Consider the following 24013-nt stretch of genomic DNA (forward strand, 5'->3'; position numbering starts at 1 on the left):
GAATTCTCATCAGTCACTTCTTTGACACCCCTGAAAACCCTAGTGGAATTCTCAGTAATAAGCATTTATTTGGATTTGTTTGATAATTTTCAGTTAAGAACACAATAAAGCAGATTTGGGCACATTGCTAATAAAAGCTGTGGATAATCCATTCCAAAGTCTAAGGGATAAAGTGAATGTGTTAGTTACCTAGGGCTGCTGAATGGCTTACAACAGTCAATCAGTCAGTAAGTAAATAAGTAAATAAAATTCAGTCATTCATAAGTCTAGAGAACAGAAGTCCAAAATCAAGGTGTATGTTGGCAGGGCCAGCCTTGAAAGGTTCCAGGGAAGGCTGTTTTCTTGCCTCTTCCAGCATATGGTGGTTCCTAGCAATCTTTGGTATTTCTTGGTTTGTTGACAAATGACTCCAATCTCTGCCTCCATTGTCACATGATATTCTCCCCTGTGTCTGCCTTCATATGGCCATCCTCCTTTTTTGTCTTTGTTTTCTTACAAGGGCACCGGACAGATTAAAGGACGACCCTCCTCCAGTATGATCCCGTCTTAACTAATGTCGTCTGCAATGACCTTATTCCCAAATAATGTTATTATGTTAAACATGTCTTTTTGTTCTGATGTTTTGACATCTGGGGCTTTACTGACTCTAGGGAGCCTGCCCCTCCTGGGGCTAACCCAATTCCTTGAGGTAGGAAACTGAGCATGTTTCCATATGCCAACCAATCCAGAGCCCATTTTCCTTGCCAGACTCTGTCTTTTGGGCTCATATACTCCAAGTCAGTATTCTCCTACCCTAATCAGGGCCAGGTACCAGATATCTGAGCACAGCCCCTGTGGCTCCAAGGCTTCTGGAGGTTAGAGCTTCAATATATCTTTTTGGGACACAAAATGCAACGGATAAGAGGGAAGAATCTATTTGCTAATGTTTTACTTGAATTCCATTGTGAGGCAGGGAGCCAGTGACTGAACTCCTTCAAGTGATGGGCAGACTGGAAGTGTAGGTTCCAGGAAGAGTAGCTGGAGTAGCCCTGTGTTCTCAAACATCACCCCAGGGAGAGGCACTAACTGCATTCACATGGAAATGACCTTATAGGAGAGGCTCAGAAGACTAAAGAATATGGCACAAGATAGCTTTTCTCTCTCTCTCTCTCTCTCTTTTCTTGAAAGGGGCAAAATACATTTAAATTCTCTGTTTAAAGATGTTGAGGGGCACCTGGGCGGCTTAGTCGCTTTAGCGTCCGACTTCAGCTCAGGTCATGTCTTACGGATTGTGGGTTTGAGCGGCGCATCAGGCTCTGTGCTGGCAGCTCAGAGCCTGGGAGCCTGAGTTAGATTCTGTGTCTCCCTCTCTCTCTGCTCCTCCCCCACTCATGCTCTGTCTCTTTCTGTCTCTCAAAAAGAAATAAATGTTAAAAAAAAAAAAAAAAAAAGATGTTGAACAGGTGAGCCTTTGTAATGGTTGATTTTTAGGACTGTATTTGATTCTGAGTAATATGTGTTTTTCTTTATTTCCTTTTTTTTTTAAAGAAAGTGGAAGCCCAGAATCTCGTGTCAATGCTATCCATTTCTTGGTACACAAACTGCCAGAGAAAAATAAAGAAATGTTGGATATTTTGGTGAAACATTTGACAAAGTAAGCCTCTTTTTCTTCCTAACTTTTTCTGTTTGCCTCTGGGTGCCGTGCAGAGTTCTTGGATTTGTAACGGTTGGAAGTGGGGCTGTCTACACAGTCCTGGGAGCCACGCCTGGAAAGGCAGGCTGGACATTTGACTCACCGTGTATGTCTTGGACCAGACCATTGAAATATGATGCTTTCGTGAAGTCGTATAATTATTTTCTTACCATCACTGCCAGCAACTTGGGGTTTGATTGGAAGTAAAAGAAGAGAATATTATACACTTCCCTGTACACAGATTCTGGAAATGTGATTATAAGTCTGTCAGCGAATTTAGCCTGTTTTCACACCTACCTAACTCTGAGTTTGAACATGTCCTTGGAGTTTCTTTAATCCAGTAATAGCTAGTTATTTCATAGGATCCATTCTATTCTTTAGTCTCTCTTTTAAAAGCAAGCAAAATCTAATCATCCAGGGGAAAAATTAGTCCTTTCTTCAAATATAAATGATTCTTAGATCACTATAATTATAGAATTTTAGAGGTAAGAGGAAGCTGAGGAATGCTGTTTTAGAATTTATTTTACTTTTTATTTTATTATCTTATTTATTTTGTTTTTAGTTTCTATAAAAGGAAACTGAAGTCCAGGGAAAATTATGACCTGCCAAGTGTCCTATTAACCATTCGTTCATTCAACACATACTTGCTGAATGCCTTTTTTAGGTGCTAGTGGATACATAGATGAACAAAGATAGACACATTCCTTGCTTTCATGGAGTCCCTTCTTTTTTGGAGGAAAAAGATCATCAACGGATTACAAATAAAAATACAAAATAATTTCAGATAAATGGTTTAAAAAAAAACAAACTACAGTGAGAGGTTAGAGAGTATATATTGGGTATAGGACTACAAAGAGGGTTATTATGGAAGGTATCTGGAGGATGAGACCTTTGAATTGAGGCCTGAATTAAGTGTCAGGGCTTCTGAGAACAGTTGTCCGGGTTGTTCACTGCACAACATGTTGGGCCAAAGAGGTGAATGTGGGTGCTCAAGTTCTGGGTGTTTGTGAAGCCAGTTCTTACAAGAGTGCCATATAGTTTGGTCATTACTGGAGGCCAAGGGTATCAACGTCTGGAGAAAGACGAAATATTCTTAGTAGAGGGGAACAGTAAATGAAGATCTTTGAAGGGCACAGGCCTAGCATAAACATAGATTTATTAAGAACGCCATTGTGGTTAGAGCAGAGTGTCACAATGAGAGGAATAGGATGAAGGCAGGGGCCCCATCACCTAGGGTCTTGTCAGATCCTGTTATTTCAGACATTGAGACACGGAGGACAATGGAGTCTCTTGACTTCTTGTTTTTAAGGAGAAACAGAGTTGTAGACTATTGTACATTCCTCAGTTGTTGCCTCTCTTTTAACCAGAGTCGTTTCTTTCCCCCCACTTCCATATTAGTGTTTCACATCACTCCAAGCAGAACCTAATGACTGTGGCAAATTTGGGAGTGGTGTTTGGACCAACTTTGATGAGGCCCCAGGAAGAAACTGTTGCTGCCATCATGGATTTGAAGTTTCAGAACATCGTTGTGGAAATCTTAATTGAAAACCATGAAAAGGTAAAGTCTCTGTTGCTTTCTCCTTAAGGAAATTCCTGGTTTTGGCTTTATCACCAGATGAAACTGTCCTCTAAGATCCTCCCTCCCCGGTTAAATGATGATATTATTGTGAAGATGAGCTTGGTTCTGAGAAGTTCTCACTGAGCTTGTGTTTTCTGAGGGCTTTCCATAAATCTGAAGTATGCTTGGTCTTCTGTTATCTCAGTAGTTTAAGGAAGAAGCGTTTAACCGAGATGCAAATGAGTAGCTGCAATATAATACTGGACTGTTGAGATTTTTTGCTGCTTTCAGTCCTATCCTTGGATTTCTCAAATTCTATTTCTGTAACATAGGGAAAATATTTTTGCCAGTCTGTGTCAGACTCTCCCTAGAAAAACACAGATAACTCCCCCTGTCTCCCAAATTGTGCTAACAACTTCAGGGGATTCATATGCATCTCTAAATCTGGGAACCCCAGATTAAGAATATCTGGTTTAAAATGAATAATCTCTTTGGTGACACATCTGCTTATTCGTGTCTGTGTAATCAGGGATTTTTCGAAATACACTATATTCTTTCAAGAACTTTTATGCAGTTTTTCCTCATCCTCATTATAGATCAGGACCTTGCTAGTAATTATCCTCACTTCTTCTAAGATAGGGAATTTGAAAACTGTTAAAATCCTTGGTTACTCATTTGCTTATTACAAGTTTGTTGTGATTTGTTTCTTCTTTTCAACTGAGATTGTATTCTGTGCCAAGCATGTGTTAGGTGCTAGGATGTGAAGATGAATATTACTGCCCTGGTGGAAAGCAGCTCCCAGTCTGTGGGGTGCAGCCTGTCTGGGGATCTGTATCCCATAGCACTTATCTGAGTCTAACATGCTATATAATTTACTTATTGCCATAGTTACCTGTTTCTCTGCCAGATCCTGGAGGGCAGAGATCTTTTTTTGCCCTTAGAATAATACCTGGTACGTGTTGGATGTTAATATTTTTTGGATGAATGAATGAGCTCAGTAACTTTTGAGGGGGGCAGAGGAGTGGGAAGGAGACGGAGGTGGAGGTGTAGGCTCTATGAGCAAAGCACAGTGAGAGCCTTGCTGCATTTGCTGTTTGCTGGAGCAATTCTAGCTTGTGTGATTGCTGTTCCCACTGAAGAGTTAAAGGTGAAGCCTGGTCAGAGATTTTCTTTCCCAGTATAGCGTAAGCAGCTGGTTTATGAGTGTAAGAAGTTTAGGTTGTTATTGTTGTTGTTTGTGGTGCCCTAAGCTCTCCAGACAGCTTCAAGGAAAGATGGCTACTAATCATTTTTGGGAAAAGAGATAATTAGACCCACAGGCTTTGAAATAATGCTTAGTGGTACAACTATCATTTGGTTAAATCCCAATTAGGGAACTTTCTGCAGTTTATTTGTGAAAATACTGGCTCTGGGTCTTGATCTCCTACAAAAGGATCTCCATTTAATGCTGCAGCTTCCTATTTTCTTCTTTTATTTGAAGCTGAGAAGGTAAGTTCATGATTTTTCTGCTGGGAGGTAGATAGTGCCGCTTCCACCTTGTTAACAAACCTTACAGGAATTTTCAAGTGGCACTGGTGAGCCAATTATAGTAGTTATAGCAGATGAAACTGGACCCACTCTCAGAGAAGAAGCTTCCTAAAGCTAAGTAGAAGGCTTCCAGGTTTCCCCTCTGCATTTCTGTGGCTCAGCTGGGAAATGCCGCAAATGCACTGCCAGAGTCAATTGAAGCACTGAGTTTCCTATCAAGAAGGGGGTGGGTGGGATATGGAGTTTCAGATTCTTCACGGAGTGCATGGGGTTAGGTTTGGATGCACAGGGTTGCTTGGGGTGGGGAGCTGTTAGCTTGGATTAGTTCATATTTCTGAGAACTTAATTTCCCTATTTCCTCCTCTTTTCACTTCGATTTCATCATTGTCCACTTTCACTCCCAGCTCTTTGTTCCTACTCAGCTGGACTTCCCTTCAGAGTCCAGGCACGGCTATGAGGAAGGATATTTCTGCTGACGAGGGTGGCTGTGCAGAAAAACTTCATATGGACCCACGGGCCCACAGGGGCCAGGGGTTTCCTTGGCAACAGATCCATGTTTACCACCCAGAGGTCTTGTGTTTGAGTTGAACGTAGTGAGGGAGAGCTGTGGTTCCTCTTAGTAAATGCTTGAGAACAAAATGAGAGAGATGGGGGGGGGGGGTTGGAGAGGGGAAGGAGGGTAGAAGGGTTAAAAAGAAGAGTCTTCTGGGAGAGGAAAGAATTTTAATAGATAGGGGGGTAGAAAGAAGGGACAATGAGAGAGGAATGAAGAGACCTTAGTAGTATCTACGAAGGAGAACAGAGGGGAAAGTGACAATAGGAGGAAGGCATTTTCTTCTCCTCACTTATTTTTCCATCCCAGGAATGTGAAAAATGTTGACTCTGACCAGGAAAGTCACTAAAGCAGAAGAGGAAACTTTCAGCATATAATTAAAGCAAGAAAGCACTAGATTAATTTTGGAGTTAGAAGAAGGCCCGAGTTAATCTGCCCTGAAGATCACATTTTATCCTAGCCTCTTTGCTGTTTTCATAAAACCCATATGTACTCTATAGGAAACTTAAATCCACATGTTTTGGCTTCCTTCCCACATAATACATTAAGATGTTGTTTTTAAAAGAAGCATTCATGGGCCAAAAATACCATCAAGGCCTTTCTTCCCGTGCAAACCAGAAAATTGCATTTCCCAGGTGGAAAGGGGTACTGTGAAATTCCCACAGATTTTCAAGTTGGGATTGTGCCTTAGAATTTATGGGTTTTGCATAAGTTTTGTTCTTGACAAAGTATATTTGTTATGGATTAATGTGGCGCATTTGTGGTGGGCCGCCCTCTTGGAGTCTGACCTGGCAACATGGTTGTGAGATGTGGGGGAAGTGAGGGCGGTGAGTCCGGCAGGGGAAAGATCTGACCTACGGTAACGGCGGGATGCGGTGGAGAATAAGTGCTCTCATAAGAGAATAAGATGCGGAGAAAGTTGCTGCGACTTAAGTGGAGGATTTATATGAAACTGTAAGGAATCTGGAACGTTTCCTGACTAGGTGGTTTGAATAGGTTTTAGAATAGAGTTTGAACAGGTGGAGTATGTTTTAAGAGGACATTTCAGATATGGGAAAACGTGTAATCAAAGAAGCACAGAGAGTAGGTGTGTGTTCTGGGAATGCACCTTCTGGTGGAACACGGGCGAGTGGCATGAAATGACATTGGAAAGAGGTTTGGGCCAGGTGTAGGGAGCCTGGGAATGCCACCATAGGACTTATGGATTTCACTTGATGGGTGCCAGGGCCTGTCCTGGTTTTCAGGTAAACTGCATCAGGAAGCTTAATCTGGCAGCAGGGTTGGCAGGTAGAAAGTGGAGTAATAACAGACCAAGTGAGGGGTCACACGGTGCACAGTTGAGGACATGGTGGTGAGAATGGAAGTTCAAGGGTGGCGGGCATCGTCTTGTGAGGTACAGGAGACATGATCCAGGGTCTGGATCTGTGGGCCGTCTCAGAGGACTGTGTCACAAATGATGGTCAGTAGGTCACTTTTGAGGACCCCATACTGGGAGAATATTGATGTCATTAATGAAGAAAAAAAATGGGTTTGGGCAAGAGTTCAGTTTATAATGTGCTGAATTTTAGTCGTCCGGATGTGTAACAAATGGTCTGCAATGTGGGGCTCAAACTTGTGAGAGAATTTAGTGGAGGGAAGTATAATGTAAGATAAAAAGGCAAGAGATTGGCATGGTGCCCTTTGTGTTATATTGGTCTACTATATGGGGTACTTACCTCCTGTAACCCTAGTGTTTACGTGTGTGAATCTACACACTTAAAATGCATATATAAAAAGTATTTACAGTATTTCATATATTACTAATGGTATCCCTGTATATATACAAAATTCTTTTACACATCCTATCCCTTTATACCATGTACGAAACATGAAGGATGAGAGATTGGCTTTGCTTATGGGCACACAGCTGGTGAGCAGCAATGCTGGAGTTTGAGTTAAGGATTGATTAATCCCAAACTTTTGCTTCTCATGACTAGGAGAAGATTAAGAGCAGTATCTTTGCAGAACACTGAGATTTTTCTATGAGAGATAAAACAGGAGCCAGAAGAAACCCAAGCAAGTTCAGTGTTAGGGTTGTCAAGGGGGCATTGTTGGTGATGCCGGGTGCCAGCCCTGTGGGAGAGTACGACTGTTTACTCCAAGAGTAAAATGTCTGTTGGGAGGAAGAGCCAAAGTCGACCTGTAAGGGTTTAAACGAGTGCGTGTTCAGGAATGGGTGATAGCAAGTACAGATTTGCATTGTGTTTTTCCTGCAGGACAGAACATACAGCAGGGAAAGTCAGAGCAGACAGGACAGGCATTGTATGCAGCTTGCTAATCACTTTCAATTCTAATTTGCTGTTAGCTAATTTCTGGGGTGGGGAGCTCTTTAGAGGAGCTTCATTAGACAGATAGGTAAAGAACCCTCCTGGGAGTTAACAAAGTTCGTTGAAATGGAGCCCATTCTACTATTTTATACATTTTTCGTGTCATAAAAGAAATTTGTGTTGATAATGCGACAAACTCCTTGTCTTTCCCCTAGTCCCTGAGGACCCTGGAAGATTATGAAGAGACTTTGAAAATCATCAGAGAAAACAATAATATCAGTGTGATTTTATTATCTTATTTCATGTTAATATTTAAATTGGCATTTCATGTAAAGTAAGAAATATGTTACTTTCAACCAAATCACTTGGCATAATATATAGATTTTTTTCTTAAGTTTATTTATTTTGAGTATTTTTTTAGCAGTATTTTTTTTTTTTTTTTAGCAGTATTTTTAAAATATATGTATGTTGTCTTTTTAGACATAAAACTATTGGTGGGGCGCCTGGGTGGCTCAGTTGGTTAAGAGTCCAACTTCAGCTCAGGTCATGATCACACGGTTTGTGGGTTTGAGCCCTGTGTTTGGCTCTGTGATGACGGCTAGCTCAGAGCCTGGAGCCTGCTTCAGATTCTGTATCTCCCTCTCTCTCTGACCTTCCCCTGCTCATGCTGTCTGTCTGTCTGTCTGTCTCAGAAATAAAATAAAATTAGACATAATGCTATTGCAGACTTACTATAGTACAGTATAAATACAGTTCTTATGTGCACTGGAAAATCAGAAAATTCATTGGACTTGCTTTATTGCAATATTCGCTTCATTGCGGTGGTTTGGAACCAAACTCATAGTATCTTTGAGATATGCCTGTATATTTATCTTGTTAAGGATTATAATTGGATTATCAATGTGATAGGCCAAATATGGCACTCTCGTTGCTTTTAGCTCTGTGGGATGCTTCAGTTTGCTCCAATTTTCACTGATTCTGTGATGGTCAGTGGATCATGAAGATTTTGTTTGGTGTTAGCCTTTGTATACTACAGTTTCTGTGGATCACAGGGTGCTGAGAGAGGATCACATTTTATTTGCATAAAACTTTTCCTTGGTGAGGATTCTTAAAAGTTTATCAAAATGAGCAGTTTAATCTTTTAAATGGGTACTCGGGCAGTCTGTGTCTCATTTTTCATGGTGAGAAAATGGAGACCATTTGTGATGATCATGATTTGTGGAAAAGGCTGATGTTATGTTCCTGTTCTGAGGTTTCAGTAGCCCTCCCTGTAATATCTGTTGAAAAGTCCTTGAATAGCCAGTGTCCCTCTAGTCACAGAGGAGTCAAGGTGAGACGGTCATGTATGTTTTCTCCCAGGTGCACAGCACAGAGTATTAAATTACATGCACACATAAAGAGTATCGAATAGCACATTGTGTTACTTTTGTAACCTTGGGACAAACTTTCCGACCCTCACCCTTGTCTTTGCCAAAAGCTAGAAGAATGTGTCCCTGCGCCCAGGGTCAGTGGTGGAATGGATGCCCTATTCAGTCCCAACCTGCAGTCCAGAAGCAGCCACATGTGGACTGGTTTGGGTTTGGGGCAGCCCACACCTCCACTCCTGTTGCCGCAAACACAAGACACATCCTGGTCCTCGTCTACCCTCCTTGAATATGAGGGAGGCCCAAGTGAGTAGTATGCAAACCATTTTCTTTGAGGTGCAAGGAACCTTTTAGTCTTAGGGCATGCGTGTCATTCAGTGGGAAAAAGAAACCCCTTTTTAAAAAAGTCAGCCTAAAATGGTTCTTCATTTAGCTTTGCTGGCACGGGGTTGCTAGGCAGCACCAGTTTTCATATGAAAGAAAAATAAATATCTGAAACAACAGCAACAATGATAAAACTTCAGAATTTCTAAAAGCTTTATGGCTGTCTGAATAGTGATGGTTCAGTACAGAAGTCAAAACCCCATGGCAAGACTATCTGACAAATTGGGGGGGGGTGGCTTTTTCTCCTTCTTCTGGTTTTCTTGAACGTTGGCATCTTTGGCATAGCCACAGAGACTTCCTTTACTGTTAGATTTTTTTTCTTCTCAACAGGGTCTTACATTCTCTGGAGTGTTTAAAAAGAAGTTTTAAAACCACAGAAAACTTTCTGTCTGCCTTTCTCCTTTCTTGAAGGAGAGTCAAAAAATAATGACATTGTCTTCTCAATTCTCTCTTCCTTTAGCTATGGTACAGGAAGTCCCTTCTCTGCACTGTAGTGTGGCTCTGGAGGGATAGGTAGTAATTTCCTATGGTACTAGCGTGGTTTGATCAGAGAAAATTTGGGAGATAAAGTTCTTAAATTCTGCAGCATTTTAGTGTCTAGTATAGACAAAACACTGGGGCTGTCTCAGGAAAATTGAAGAGCTGCAGTATGGAAAGGGAAGTAGATTTATTGTTTGTTATCTGAGAAAGCATAGTCTGTACAGGCGAGCAGAACTTGCTAGGAGGTGAGTGTTTGATTCAGTAGAAGGAAGAACTTCATAATATTTTTGATAATGAGAATGTGTTCATGTTGGAGATGGGATTGAGGGGTTGGAGAAAGCAAGCAGGCCTAGGAGGTCTGGCCCACTCAGAGATTCTCTGCCAAAGTCTTTGGAGATGCAGAGCTACAAATACAGGTCCTCAGAGCATAGCTCAGGGCATGGAACTTGGCATTCAGTCAGTATTTGTAGAATTAAGAATGATGAGGAATATGATCCTTTTGTTCATCTCTCTTTTAGGAGCAACACCTAGAGTTCTTGGAAGGGAGAATAAGAATCCAGGAGTGAGGGGATGGGAGTGGTGGGCAATGGGTAGGTGAGCAATGGGGAAGGTGCCATCAGATGCCTTTTCTTAGGGGACAAGATCGTATGGGGTGTTTATGGGTTGGACTGTTTTCAGGAGATGTGCCCACTTTTATTTTCTTTTATAAAATAATCCCCCCCCCGAAGCTGTCAGAGCTGTCTCTGCCACATCTCTCAATATAAAACTGAGAACCATAATAATTAAAATAGGCAATATTGACAAAAGGATGACGGTGCGCTAGGCTTAGCTCCTTCTCTGACAGTTTGCTGGAGTACTCTGTAGATAGTATCACATAATGTAGCATAGTGAGCTCTAAAATGAAATTCCTTGGGTTGGCATCTCAGCTCTACTAGGTTATGTGACTTCTCTGTGATCTGGGCACTGTCTGGACTCTCATTGTCAGTTTCCTCCTGTGTTACATAGAAATCACTGAAGTACCTGTTCACCAGAGTGGTCACAAAGTTGAGGTGAGCTGATCCACATCAGCGACTTCTCTCCCCGCTGCTCTACAGATAAGGAAGATGAGGCTCAGGGAGTCTCAGTAACTTGCTCAAGGTCCTAGAGAGTGGCCAAGCTGGGATTTAAACCCAGTTTGTCTCCAAAGCCTATCCCTTAACCCTACGCTGTCACTGTCAGCTAGTGTATGTATAACTACATATTAAGCAAATAAATGCATTTTATATTAAACAACTATAATGACTTATTTGTATTGTTTAAAAGACTTCATGTTTTTTTAAGGGCGGTTTTTTTAGTTTACAACAGAATTGAGAGGAGAGTTGAGATTTCCCATATCCCTTGTCTCCCCCCAACCCCTATACAGAGCTTCTCTTATCCGCATCCTTCACCACAGTGGTACATTTGATACACTCGAGGAATCTTCACTGACACATCATTATTGTCCAAAGTCCAGCGCTTCTTTGGGGTTCACTCTTGGTGTTGTACATTCTATGGGTTTGGCCAAATGTGTTATAACCTATTTTTGTCATTATAATTATTATCAGCATATTTTCATAGTCCTAAAAATCCCACGTTCTACCTGTTCATCTCTTTCCTCGCACACCTGGCACTCACTGATTTTTTTTTTTACTGTCTCCGTAGTTTTGCTTTTTCCAGAATGTCTTGTAGTTGGAATTGTATTGTATGTAGCCTTTCCGACTGGCTTCTTTCACTTGCTCATATACGTTTAGGGTTCTTCTGTGTCTTTTCCTGGTTTGATAGCTTATTTCTTTTTGGTGCTGACTCATTTGTATTTTGAGAGAAACAAGGGGTTTATATGCCTGTGGTACCCAGTGGGCAGTGACAGGAAGGCCAGCTGCCCTCAACTAGCCATCTTCCCTCCCCTCAGATTGTTCTCCATTTGCCACATCACATGTGACAGGCAGCTTGCTTATGGGATGTCATCTCTTTGAGGTCAGCTGGCTCTGCCAGGCCTCCCAGCTCAACTTTGCCAGAAACTCTAGTGAAACTCTGTTTATCACCTCTCTCCTTGTGTGTATCACCATCAGAATAATTAATATATAATAATAGAAAGGCTAATATTTATTAAGTCCTCATACTGTTAAGTATTTGACATCACGATCTCGTTTAATGCCCTGCTCAGTAGCTCTGTGAGGTAGATACTATCTTCGTCCTCATTGTACAAATGAGGAAACTGAAGCTGAGGGTAAGAATTTGCCCAGGGTTGCACAGCTGGTAAATGGCAGCACTGGGATTTAAACCCGGGACTGTCTGCCTCTGGAGGTGGGACCGTTAGGCTCTAGACTGTACTGCTGCTCTGTCGATTCTAAATGGCTTTAAGTGGAAGGTTTTTGTCTGTGTGGTCACTGCCTAAGAGGCTGGTTCTGATCCTCAGCAACAGCAGATTTAGAGGATATGAAGATTGAATGAAACCACTAAAAACAGAATGTTTCAGTGTCTCAAATCTTCAAAAATCCAAAAGTACACCAAATAGTGTAAGTGGGAAAATATAAACGTGAAGTATGGCTTCATTAGTATGTAAAGAACTGATTTTTATTAACTTTAAGCCAGAGTATTGAGAATAGGCTACACGGTTTTAGGAAAACACTTTAGAATTAAAAAAAAAAATAGAAGTTTATATTAATAAAGTATGTATATTGTTGAAGCCTATGCAATGACAATATGGCCATGTGCATCAGACTAGTATACTTTCAGAGGAAATTTTTTTCCCCATTCTTTTCCTGGAAAAATGTCCTGCTACTTTGTAGACAAGCTGGGCTGGGAAAAGGGTATTTTTCTAGACTCTGACCTCCATCTCTTCCCCTTTTACCTCTCTTGGGTCCTTCTCATACTGCCCCACAGTGATCTAGTACATATATGTCCTGGAAGATAGCCCAGTGCCTCTGAGAACTGCTCACTGTGGAATCATCCCTCTCGTAGCTTTGTAAGACTCGGTGCCACTCTAATCTCAATCTGCTGATGAGTGCTGGTTACACACACAAGAGTAGTCCTGCGGGAGTCTGGGGTGAGTCACATTCTCTCCTCTGGAGATCTGGAATTGGGATGAGGAGAAACCCAGCCAGTTACTATGAGATTGCCCCTAGGCTTGAGGCTGAAGAAACCCCAGTGGTGGGCCAGCTGCCCAGTGGAGAAGGCAGAGCACTGGGAAGGATGGGAGTCTCATTAGAAGAGGGTACGTGGGTCGGTCAGTTGGTTAAGCATCCCACTTCGGCTCAGGTCATGACCTCACAGTTTGTGAGTTCAAGTCCCACGTCAGGTTCTGTGCTGACAGCTCAGAGCCTGGAGCCTGCTTTGGATTCTGTGTGTCTCTCTTTCCCTCTCTCTGTCCCTACCTCACTTGTGCTCTGTCTCTCTCTCTCAAATATAAATATTTAAAAAAATTAGAAGAGGGTGCAGAGGTGAGAAATGGAGAGTTATTGGTTGACTTTTGATGGCCTCAGGTTGCTAATTCAGAGCACTTTTGAGTTTCAGCTCTTTGTCCTTCCTGCTGATTCCTTTTAATAAATCCCTTTTTACTTATATCAGTTTGGTCAGTTTGGGTTACAACCAAATCATCTTTGGACAGTGTGAGAAAATTCACAGTCCATCATACCTACAATTTATTCATCAAGTTTGATTTAACTCAGTTTATATTTTGGTGCCATCACATAGCTGCAGCATGTCCTTGAGGCTGACTGCTACTTAGGCCCAGTCCTTATGAAAATGGATCAGGTGCATCTGGTCAATGGAGTTTTAGGTGGAAACTGGTATTTTGAGGTCACCCAAATCTGAACCTGTTACTCTGTTCCCATGATTTTAACTAGAGCTTCTTTAACTTCTTCAGTTTTCTCAGACCACTTTTTAAACCAGAAGTGACTTTTCTCTAGGTAATAGTTTCCCTAGCTATTTTTTTTAATGTTTTATTTATTTCTAGGAGAGAGAGAGACAGCGTGAGCAGGGGAGGGTCAGAGAGAGAGGGAGTCACAGACTGAAACAGGCTCCAGGCTCTGAGCTGGCAGTCAGCACAGAGCCCGACGCGGGGCTCGAACCCACGAACCACGAGATCATGACCTAAGCGAAAGTCGGACGCTTAACTGACTAAGCCACCCAGGCGCCCCAATAGTTTCCCTAGCTATTGGTCTCCAACCTGATAGACCCCTTTCAAACCCATTACACATCTCCTGGCAAATTGGGTCTCTGGTCTGCCATTCAGTCAATCATTTTGAAGTCTGCTCCTTCATCTGATATACGTTTCCTCTATCTAGAGCATTAGTTTTGAAGCTTTAATACATTAGGACCTAGTTTGAAAATTTAATGAAAGCTTTGGGTCCTGTTCCCAGACAATATTATATTATATATACACAAAAGAAATGTAGGTACAATTTTAGGAATTTCAGGGACTCCCATGTCAGGAACCTAGAACCATGGGAAACCAAGAGCTGCCATATAATCTGTGAGAAGTTAGGGTCTAGAACATGTCTTCAGGCTCAGCCTTTCTTGTCTTTTGCTGTTGACTTATTTTCCATGTGTCTGCTCAGGAACTGGGAGGGGAACAGGTAAGGATGTCACTCATCTCAGATTCATGCTTCATTTTATCAGTGACACTTTATTGTTTGTGCGCCCTCCCTGGGGCCCGCCACCAAGGTAACCCTTTATTGAATACAGATGGGTGGTGCCTGGGTGGCTCAGTTGGTTAAGCACCCGACTTCTGCTTAGGTTGTGATCTTGCAGTTCATGAGCTTGAGCCCTGCATCAGGCTCTGTGCTGACAGTGTGGAGCCCAGAGCCCACTTCTAGTTCCATGTCTCCCTCTCTCTCTGCTCCTCCCCTGCTCACGCACTGTTGCTCTGTCTCTCTCTCTCTGAAAAATAAACATTAAAAAATAAATACTAACAGTTCAGTTTGGCTATGGAAAGAAGGAGCCCATACTGAAAGGCATTGTGGTAAAATACTGGATGATCGCCATTTTCCATTATTTTGAGATGTGGTAATGTTCAGACTTCTGCCTGAGTGAGAAGAAGCAGGCAACTGACTTGGGGCACAACGATGAAGGCACCTCTGTCATGGCCAGGTTTTGATACTGCAACCTTGTTGTCTCATTTAGATTCTTCTGAATTGCCCTGAAATTAAAACCATTCTGGAACACCACTGCTGCACTCCTTCGGTGATTGACCATATACTGTGTCTTCCCTGCATCTTTAGCATGGCAAGCACTAGTGTCTCACCTAACTAAATGTTTTGACTAATGAATGTTAGCTGGAAAATGGCTAAATTAGGGGTTGACCGTTTTAGCTCATGCACACTGGGGCATCATGGTTCTATTTCTGCTAGGCTTCCACAAATTCTCGAACTTAAAGCCAGAGTGAATAAAATGTCTACTTGATGAAGCAGACCGCTACATAGTGCCCTGCAAATAGAGGTCTTCCCAGTAAATGTAGTGCCTGCTTTTCCTGGGTGTGCCTGGGGTCCTCAAGACCACCCCCATGTCTGGGGATGTGCTGGAAGGGGTCATGTGACTTAGCATAGACTTGTACTCACAGGTAGATTGTTCATAGCGATGTAGTAAGGACACACGGAGAAGAATTTGGCAACCCAGGTGGACTCTGGAGGAATCTGCATGTAGTTTTACTTATGCTCTGCCCTCCCAGGAGGAGTCACACAGAGCAGACTCTTTCCCCAGCACTGAAAATGCAGCAACGTGTGTGATACTTTGTTCAGGAAAGCCCATTAGAAACCAGTGCTTATTGGGAGGTAGTCACATAGGCATCCTTTGCCCACCGAATACCAGATTTCCAGACTCCCAAAAGGAAAACAGGTATTCCACATAACCCCTGATATACACATTTATGTACAAACAATTTAGGCATGGTAGGCCATGCAAACTTTTAAGGGAATGTTTTATATCCATTTAAGCAACTGTTTAGCATCCTACTTTCCAGATGCCAACCAAGGGCCAACTTACTCTGTTCTATACTCTATTTTTTTTTTTTAAACTTTTCAAATATTTATTTTTGAGAGAGAGGGAGGGAGGGGCAGAGAGAGAGACACACACACAGGATCTGAAGCAGGCTCCAGCTCTGAGCTTTCAGCACAGGGCCTGTCGCGGGGCTCGAACTCACGAACTGAGATCATGACCTGAGCCAAAATCAGATGCTGAATGAACTGAGCCACCCAGGCCTCTTCTAACTGCTGGAGTTGAGGACTTTGAGGGCAGGGGTGATGTTCTCTGTCTTTAGGAATCACAGCCTTTTCTCTTTTTTTGCTTGCGAAGTGTCTTCTCTATTCCTGTTGGGGGGTGTGTGTTGTCAGGCCTATTAGGAAGTACAGGATTAACTTTATCAGGGAGCATGGGAATCAACATGAATCTGGTCAGTGTAGGTCAAGTAAATTTGAGCTATGCAGCCTTATGTTGCTGGACTAATTTGGCACAGGATGAAAAGTCCCTTTAAAGCTCTCCTTGTTTTAACTTTCCAGTTGGTTGATTTCTCCTTGAGAGTGACCCCAAAGGGCAGGAATCAGTTTTGTCAGCTTTATTTCTGTTCTCACCCTTCAGCTCTATTGAGTGCCGTCGTTAGGGGCCCCACATTTTCTCAAGGATCAAGGTGCTGCTGTGTTCGTCCTGCCCTCCATCCTTGGCATCTGTTCAAAACCCCCCTCCTCACTGTGGCCTAGGCTTTGTAGTATCTGGTTGATACTGATCCTTCTCAGATCTGCTCCTTCCTCTATTTAACCTTCTGGATTTTTCTCTAAAAAGGTTTTTATTAAAAGGTTAAAGAAGTTAAAAAAAATCCTTTAATCAGGATTTGTTAGGTGAGCTTCTCATCCAGTATTTTTTTTTTTTAATGTTTTTATCTATTTGTGAGAGAGAGAAGGAGACAATGTGAGCAGGGAAGGGGCAGAGAGAGAGGGAGTTACAGAATCTGAAACAGGCTCCAGGCCCTGAGCTGGCTGTCAGCACAGATCCTGATGCATGGCTCGAACCCACAAATCATGAGATCATGACCTGAGCTGAAGTCGGATGCTTAACCCACTGAGCCACCCAGGCGCCCCTTCTCATTCAGTGTTAACACTGTCTTCTTCCTCCCATGAGCTATCCCAAGTCATTATTTCTTCTCATGCAGATATTTGTAGAATTATTGTTTCTCTTTCTCTCTCTCTCTCTCTCTCTCTCTCTCTCTCTTTCTCTTTCTCTTTCTCTTTCTCTTTCTCTTTCTCTTTCTCTTTTTTTGACATGTAGTCATGCTACCAGTACCCTCTAATCCATAGTGATTTAGGGGAAGGGTTTGAATCGCTTTTGTGTCATAGCTCCTCTCTTGACCAGGTGGTGATGGCTTCTGTTGATCTTTGTCTTTTTTGTTACTATAGAGATAAAAGCATCTAGAGTTCTAGAGTAAAATCTAGTTCCTTAAAGCTTCTTAAACACCTGTGCTAAGTTTTGAATCTGCTTCAAAATAATCTGGGGACATAGATGAATTAAGCTAAGAGGGTGGGTAGTATCAGTTGTGAGTTTTGTTTTGTCGTTTTCTTTTAGGTAGTCGTGTTTTTTTTCTGCAGTTTACAGACTTATGCGAGAAATGGAAGCTTGGAGAGTTGAAATTAACTTACCCAAGGTCACACAGCTTGCTTTATTCATTTACAGCCTGCCTCGTTCCAAAAAGGATTTCAGGCAATTAAGCCACACAGTTAGAAAATTCCTTGTGGTCTTTCTACTGTCCCAAGAAAAACAAGATCGTATTTTTTTCTTTTTAAGCTTAAATGATGCATAGAGTTTCAGGCAGTATTACTACATGGATAGCTCCAAGTTTAAATTTTACAAAAGTGCTTACTTACGTATGTCTCTGTTGGAATGTGTAGGAGTCAGAAAGGAAATCTCTGTATTTGATTTCATAAAGTCATGAGCTTTATATAGTTGCTTGAGCCACACATGCCAGTGCCTGGTTGTGTGTACAAGAAAGTTCTTATTAATCATTGCACAGCTGGTGTGTTGTTTGCCGTCATTATTACTTATTCTTAATTACCAAAAGTGCACATGGGCTGCAGACTATAGATTGTGCCAAACCAAACCTCTAAAGTGGTTGGACTAGTAGATTTTGAGGAAGATTTATAATCTTTTGTAAACGATAGCAGTGCTGTATATATTCAAATAAAGAAACAGTGTACATCAGAAACTCACACAAAATCTGGATCATAATCTCAAGTATATGATTCTCAATATCTGCCTCCTGTTCTCTTTAATTTGTTGCTGAATCAACTTGGCTAGTTTTGGATATTGAGAGTAGAATTTATTTATAGGCTATGCCTTTTTTTTTTTTTTTTTTTTAAAGGTAACCGTTTTTCTTTCCCTAACTCAGCAATAAGTAGACGTGGAGACATTCTTTCTCCAGGAAAGCCTTCAAACCCTTGATTTCTCTCGGATGTCATTTCTGTTGAGATGGAAATGGCGGACATGACCACTAAGAGGATTAGTCATCATTTTCAAAATTTAATGAAGGAATTAGGTCATTTGTGCTTAATGTGCTAATAAGCTCAGAGTAAGCTGTACTTACTGATGGATTGATGTGGAAGGGTCCTCAGAATGACATGGGTTTTTGTGCATACTCCTTCCATTCCACAGTTTCTGCAGGACGGTGTTACCTGCCGTGCCCAGGGCCACAAACACCTGCAGTTGAACTTTTTTAGAAGTCCTCTGGGCTTTATCCAAATTCTATGTAACTTAAAACTCTTTCACTTGACTTTATTATTCAGATGAATCGAAACTATTATAAATGGTTTCTAATTCTCCATTGTTTTTCATTCTTGGCAGCTTTCCTGCTCATTACTGTAGGTCAGTGATTCCTAACCAGTTTTTATGTTTCATACCTCTTTGAGAATTTGATGAAAGATAACAATCTCATTTTAAAAAATACAAATGTATATGTATCATTTACATTACAATTTGAGGGCATATGCTAATACTGAAGCCTGTGAGACCTCAGCTAGGATCCCTACCTTGCTGAAATAACTTAGATGATACTGAAATAATAAAAACATGTGGCCCATTTATACGATGGGGAGTGAGGGAAGTAGCAAAGTTTAGCAACTTACAGGTTTCTGCATGTGATAGTGTGTTACCTTTTACTTATGGCTTTGCCAGTAGTAGTTATTGTCAACTTATTATCTAAAACCGATATCTCAAACACATGTTTTAAGATATCGAAGACAGACCTCAAAATCTACAGTATAAACCATAACTTTGGTTAAAAGGGAAAGAAAACAACACTTAGGCATCAGTCAAATGGAAGAAAAGGCCAGAGATCCGCACATGATGTTTTTAAAAACTGGCATGGACCAAATCTGTTTTATTCCAGATACACATGTAATCCTCAAAATCGTTTTTGGGAGGGAAGTGGAGAAAATGGTTTGGGCAACCTTGGGTAAGACTTGCAACTTCTGCAAAGGTAGAAGTTCCTCCTGAGCACCCTGGTCTCCCACCAGAGAAAGGAGACTAGGTGGGGTGTGACGTGTCATGTACTCCCTCTCATAGACCCTGCAGGGTCAGTGATCTCTGACAATAGACCAAAAATCAGAAGGAAAACCTCAGAATCAGAACTAAATTTAAAAAAAGAGCTTGCGTAAGAGAAAAAGTGGGAAGAATGAACCCCAAAAATAGGAAGGGGACTGCCATTTCCTACCCTGATAACTTGTAACATGAGTGTCTAGAAGTCCTGTCTCTTACCTGGTGGCCCAGCTTCTGCCTGGAGAAGGTAGGAAGTGGTGATAAACGGGTCAACTAGGACAGAGACTCCTGGCAGGGGCTGAAGGGCCGGGGCGTCTCCTGTAGTTGGTACAGCCCAGGCAGAGGCAGTGAACTCAGGCACAGGCATTTTGGCAAAACCACAGAGATGAAGTGAGAGAGTGATTTGCATATAGCCCTGGCTGCATCCCCGTCCTTGTCCTCCTCATCCTTATTGGTTATGGACTCAAAATGTTGAAGCCCTAACCCCCCCAGTGTGACCCTGTTTGGGGATGGGGTCTTTGAAAAGGAAACTGAGGTTAAATGAGCTCATAAGTATGTGGCCCTCATCCAATTGGACTGTTATCTTACAAGAAGAGGAACAGGCATCAGGCATGCACATGTGCGGAGGAAAGGCCTTGTGATGACCTGGCGAGAAGGCAGTGATCTGCTCTGCGAGCCAAAGAGAGAGGCCTCAGGAGGAACAAACCTTGCTGGCACCTTGATCTCAGATTCCCAGCCTCCAGAGCTGTGAGAACACACTCTTCTGTTGTGGAGCCACCCAGTCTGTGGTGTTGTGTTGTGGCAGCCTAAGCTGACGAACACACCATTCTCCAGTGACAGAACACTGGGCGGGCAAAGCTGTAGCATGTAGAAGAAAACAGACATCCACAGCACGGGAAGAGATTCAAGGATGTGTCACCCGTGGTATCATGGTGTGAATAAAGTGTTGACAAAGCTGCCCATTTAAAACACTGGTATGGTTGGAATCAAACAACCAAAAACACCCAGTTTGTAGTCTGTGAGAATATATTGCAGCAGGAGAGCAGAAAATGTGAACTGTAGTCAAAGAGTCTATTTTGGAAGAACTACTAATCTAAGGAAGAGAAGAAAGGAACTTACTAAAATATATCTCTATAGAAGAATTAAATATTTAATGAAATGGGAGTTAAAAAAATAAAATGATGAAGCAGGATTTTTAAAGATACTTGCTGAGCTAAGGAAACAGACTGACACACGTACAACGGTTTAAAACAAATTAAAAATATCAAAATAGAATCAAAAATTAAAACAGGTTACCCTCCTTGATGAAACAGTCACATTCAGTGAAAGGAGAGAGATCAAAGAAGTCAAAGAAAGACACATGAAGGGCAAGAATGACCCATCACAAGGCATCACAGGAGTATAGAATGAAATGCAAGGAATGCAAATAATTTTAATGATAAAACAGAAGAGAGCTTTTTTTTCTGAACCAGTGAGATCATAATGTGATCAAAATGTTCACTGAATTTCAGAAAACCTTAATCTGAATATTAAGTCCTTCAGAATGATCAGTATAGAGACAAACTGTGATTCAGTTATTAGATTTTGAGGAAAAATAAAAAATCCACTGGGAGGATACATCTGCTTGTATTTTCCTACAGCAACTCGGGAAAATAATAAAAGCAGTGTTTATAGGTCTTGAGTATCTATTTTTGGCCACAGAGAAAAATCCCAAATTTCAAAAGGCAGAAATAACACAGACCATCTTTTTTCCCCCGATCTGTAATACTCTAAATCTAAAAATTAGAAGCAAAAAAAAAAGTCCATGGTCATCTGGAAGTTTAAAAACTTTGATGATTCATGGATGAAAGTGGAAATAAAAAAGTTGTAGAATACCTAGAAAAATATTATGAAAACAAGCTTATCAAAACTTAAAGGATAGTGCAAAAATTATGTTCTAAGAGAAATGTATAGACTTAAATAACTGCATAACCAAGCCAGAAAGAATGAAATAAGTTAAACTTCCACCCACCTGCCTTCTCCCAAAGTTGAAAGATGAAATTAATTAATTAGGAAAGAAAAGTGGTTTTTATAAAACCTCTTGCATTTTTGGTAGATTGGGGAGCATAAAATAAAACAGATTTTCTTGGCTAAGCTAGTCAAGAAAAATGGGTTGGGAGAGAAGTCTCACATATATGAAAAGAAACTAATGTGGAAATAACCATAGATACACAGTGCACAGAATTTTGAAAATCTGAATAAGATTAGTGTACTAATAAAGAAACAGAAAACTTTAAAAGAGATGCCATTCCTCTCCCCCACCTCCCCAAAGCACGAGACACAGATATTTTCACAGGTGAATTTTAAAGTTTGAAGAAACCATTTAATCGGTTAGTACTTAAACTGGTTCACACCACAGCAGAAGAAAATTTCAACTTCTTTTTATGATGCTGGTGGGGCACTAATGCCAAAGCCTGTTAGAGATAAAGTTGTAGATCAAGTTTACTTGTGCATATTGTGCAGAGATCTTAAATAATACATCGGCAAATAACAGCAGTATTTTAACAGAATAATATTTCAGTCTAAGTTGATTTCACCCCCTGAAATACAAGGGCAGCTCAATATTAGGAAATACATTAATATAATAATATGCCATATTATTAAGTCTAAGGAGGAAATCTTACAGCAGTTGCCTAAAAGCATGTGGCAAAATTTACATTATTCCTAATGTAATACTTTAGTAAAGCATAAATTGTGGATACTTCCTTAAAATGATGTAAAATGTATATTTTAACCCTTAAGTTCATATTCTGTTTAATTATTGAAATGCTTAAAATGTGGAAATCGTGACGTGGCTCACTGTTACTATTGTTCTAGAATTATGAGATAAGAAAAGCAAGAAACAAAAAAGAGGTAGTTTGAAACCTGGAAGGGGGAGAGTTTGCATTATTTACAAATGCGATTGTACACATGGATAGCCCCAGAGAGCAGATTGAAGAGCTCTTAGGTACACTAAAATGATTTATTGGGATGAAGGATTAAAAGTAATTACCAAAATCGATAGCTTCCTTATATACCCCAGAGCATCAGAAAATACCGCAGGAGGACAGGCACAATTATCAGTGTTATCTGAAAAGATGAATTACCTGAACGTAATCCTAAATCAAGAAAAGATAAATCACGGGCATGTAAGCCTAAATGAAGAGATGAAGAGCCCCTATGTGAAGAAAGCTATAAAGTTCCATCGAGAGATGAGGGAAGCCTCTGGAAGGAGGAAATGAGTGTGTGTGAGCTGGAACAGACTTTGTGTGACTGTTAGCAGTGTCCTGCAAGGCGTGGAAGGCACCCCTGCCCTGAAGGCCATCTGTCTAGTATGAAGTACTCTACAGGTACTGTCAAAATTTTGCAAAAATGTAGAGCATGTTTGCTGCCACTGCATGTCTGCTGTATCTCTCCATGCAAAAATCAGAAACAGCCTTGGGGTGCCTGCATGGTTCAGTTGGTTAAGTGTCCGACTTTGGCTCAGGTCATGATCTCATGGTTCATGGGTTCAAGTTCCATGTCTGCCTCTGCACTGCAGAGCCTGCAGCCTGCTTCAGATTCTGCATCTCCCTCTCTCTGCCTGTCTCCTCCTTGTGCTGTCTCTCTCTCTCTCTCTCTCAAAAATAAACACACATTTAAAAAATCACAGCCTTCAATGGCAGAGGAGAGGGTTAAATAAATTATGTGATGACTCTAAGAAGCAACATTCAGCAGCTTGTTAAAAAGAATGAAGTAGACTCATAAACGTGAAGATCTGTTGTAGTGGACATACCCTAAGGTTGCCCAGTGGTCTAGGCCCTTGGGTGCCTGTGGGACTCATGGCTTGATTCTAACCAGTAGAATCAGGTGACAGATGTTTTCCTCATGATTGTTTTGTTATGTAAGACTCCGTGGGAGCAGACTGGAGACAGAAGTTCTCACTGGCCTGGAAGAAGCAAAGAGCCATGTTATGAACTGCCTTTGGAGGGAGCATCATGGCAGGGAACTGTGGGGGCCTCCTGTCCATATTCACCAGAAAGTCAGAATGCTCAGTCATACAACTGCAAGGAAATGAATTCTGCCAACAACCCAAATGAGGTTGGAAGCAGATTTATCCCCAGTCCATTATCCAGGCTGGCTGATCCTTTGATTACAGCCTTGAGAGCTGAGGACCTGGGCAGAGGACCCAATGAAGATGTGCCTAGACTTCTGACACATGGAAACTAGTAAATAAACGATAGCTTTCTTGTGCCCATCAAGAATCAGAAAATATAGTAATGGTGAACGTGTTGTTTTTAGGCTTTGGGTTTACAGGAAGTTGTTACACAGCAATAGTAAATGAACACATGAAACAGAGTGATAGCGAAAACACTGGCATACTGTCTCACTCTGAATTAAATTTAAAAAATCTCATATTACTTTACTGACCAAACTTTTCTTTCCTATCCTCATATCTTACACTCTGGTCAGCCTGGCCTCCTTGGCATCCCTGGAATATGCAAGTTACATTTCTCCCCTAGGGCCTTTGCACTTATTTATTTCCAATGTCCAGAATATCGCAGGTCCCGTAGAAAGCTTCAGTTAACAACTGAATAATTTAAAAAATTGAGACATGGAACTCTATCTCTATTATGA

The 24013-nt window shown here is 41.3% G+C and overlaps 1 protein-coding gene across 1 annotated transcript in view; it reads left to right on the forward strand.

The window, feature by feature from the left end:
* The window catches only part of ARHGAP10 (Rho GTPase activating protein 10), a 321883-nt gene that overhangs the window by 219825 nt on the left and 78045 nt on the right, over positions 1-24013 (forward strand). Inside the window, exons 17-18 of the mRNA XM_039253774.1 lie at positions 1528-1633; positions 3071-3230. Of these exons, the coding sequence (XP_039109705.1) occupies positions 1528-1633; positions 3071-3230 (266 nt within the window). The remainder of the gene's footprint in view (positions 1-1527; positions 1634-3070; positions 3231-24013) is intronic.

The sequence above is a fragment of the Hyaena hyaena genome, unplaced genomic scaffold (assembly GCF_003009895.1).
Source record: "Hyaena hyaena isolate Hyena2069 unplaced genomic scaffold, ASM300989v1 scaffold_464, whole genome shotgun sequence".
Taxonomy (NCBI): Eukaryota; Metazoa; Chordata; class Mammalia; order Carnivora; family Hyaenidae; genus Hyaena; species Hyaena hyaena.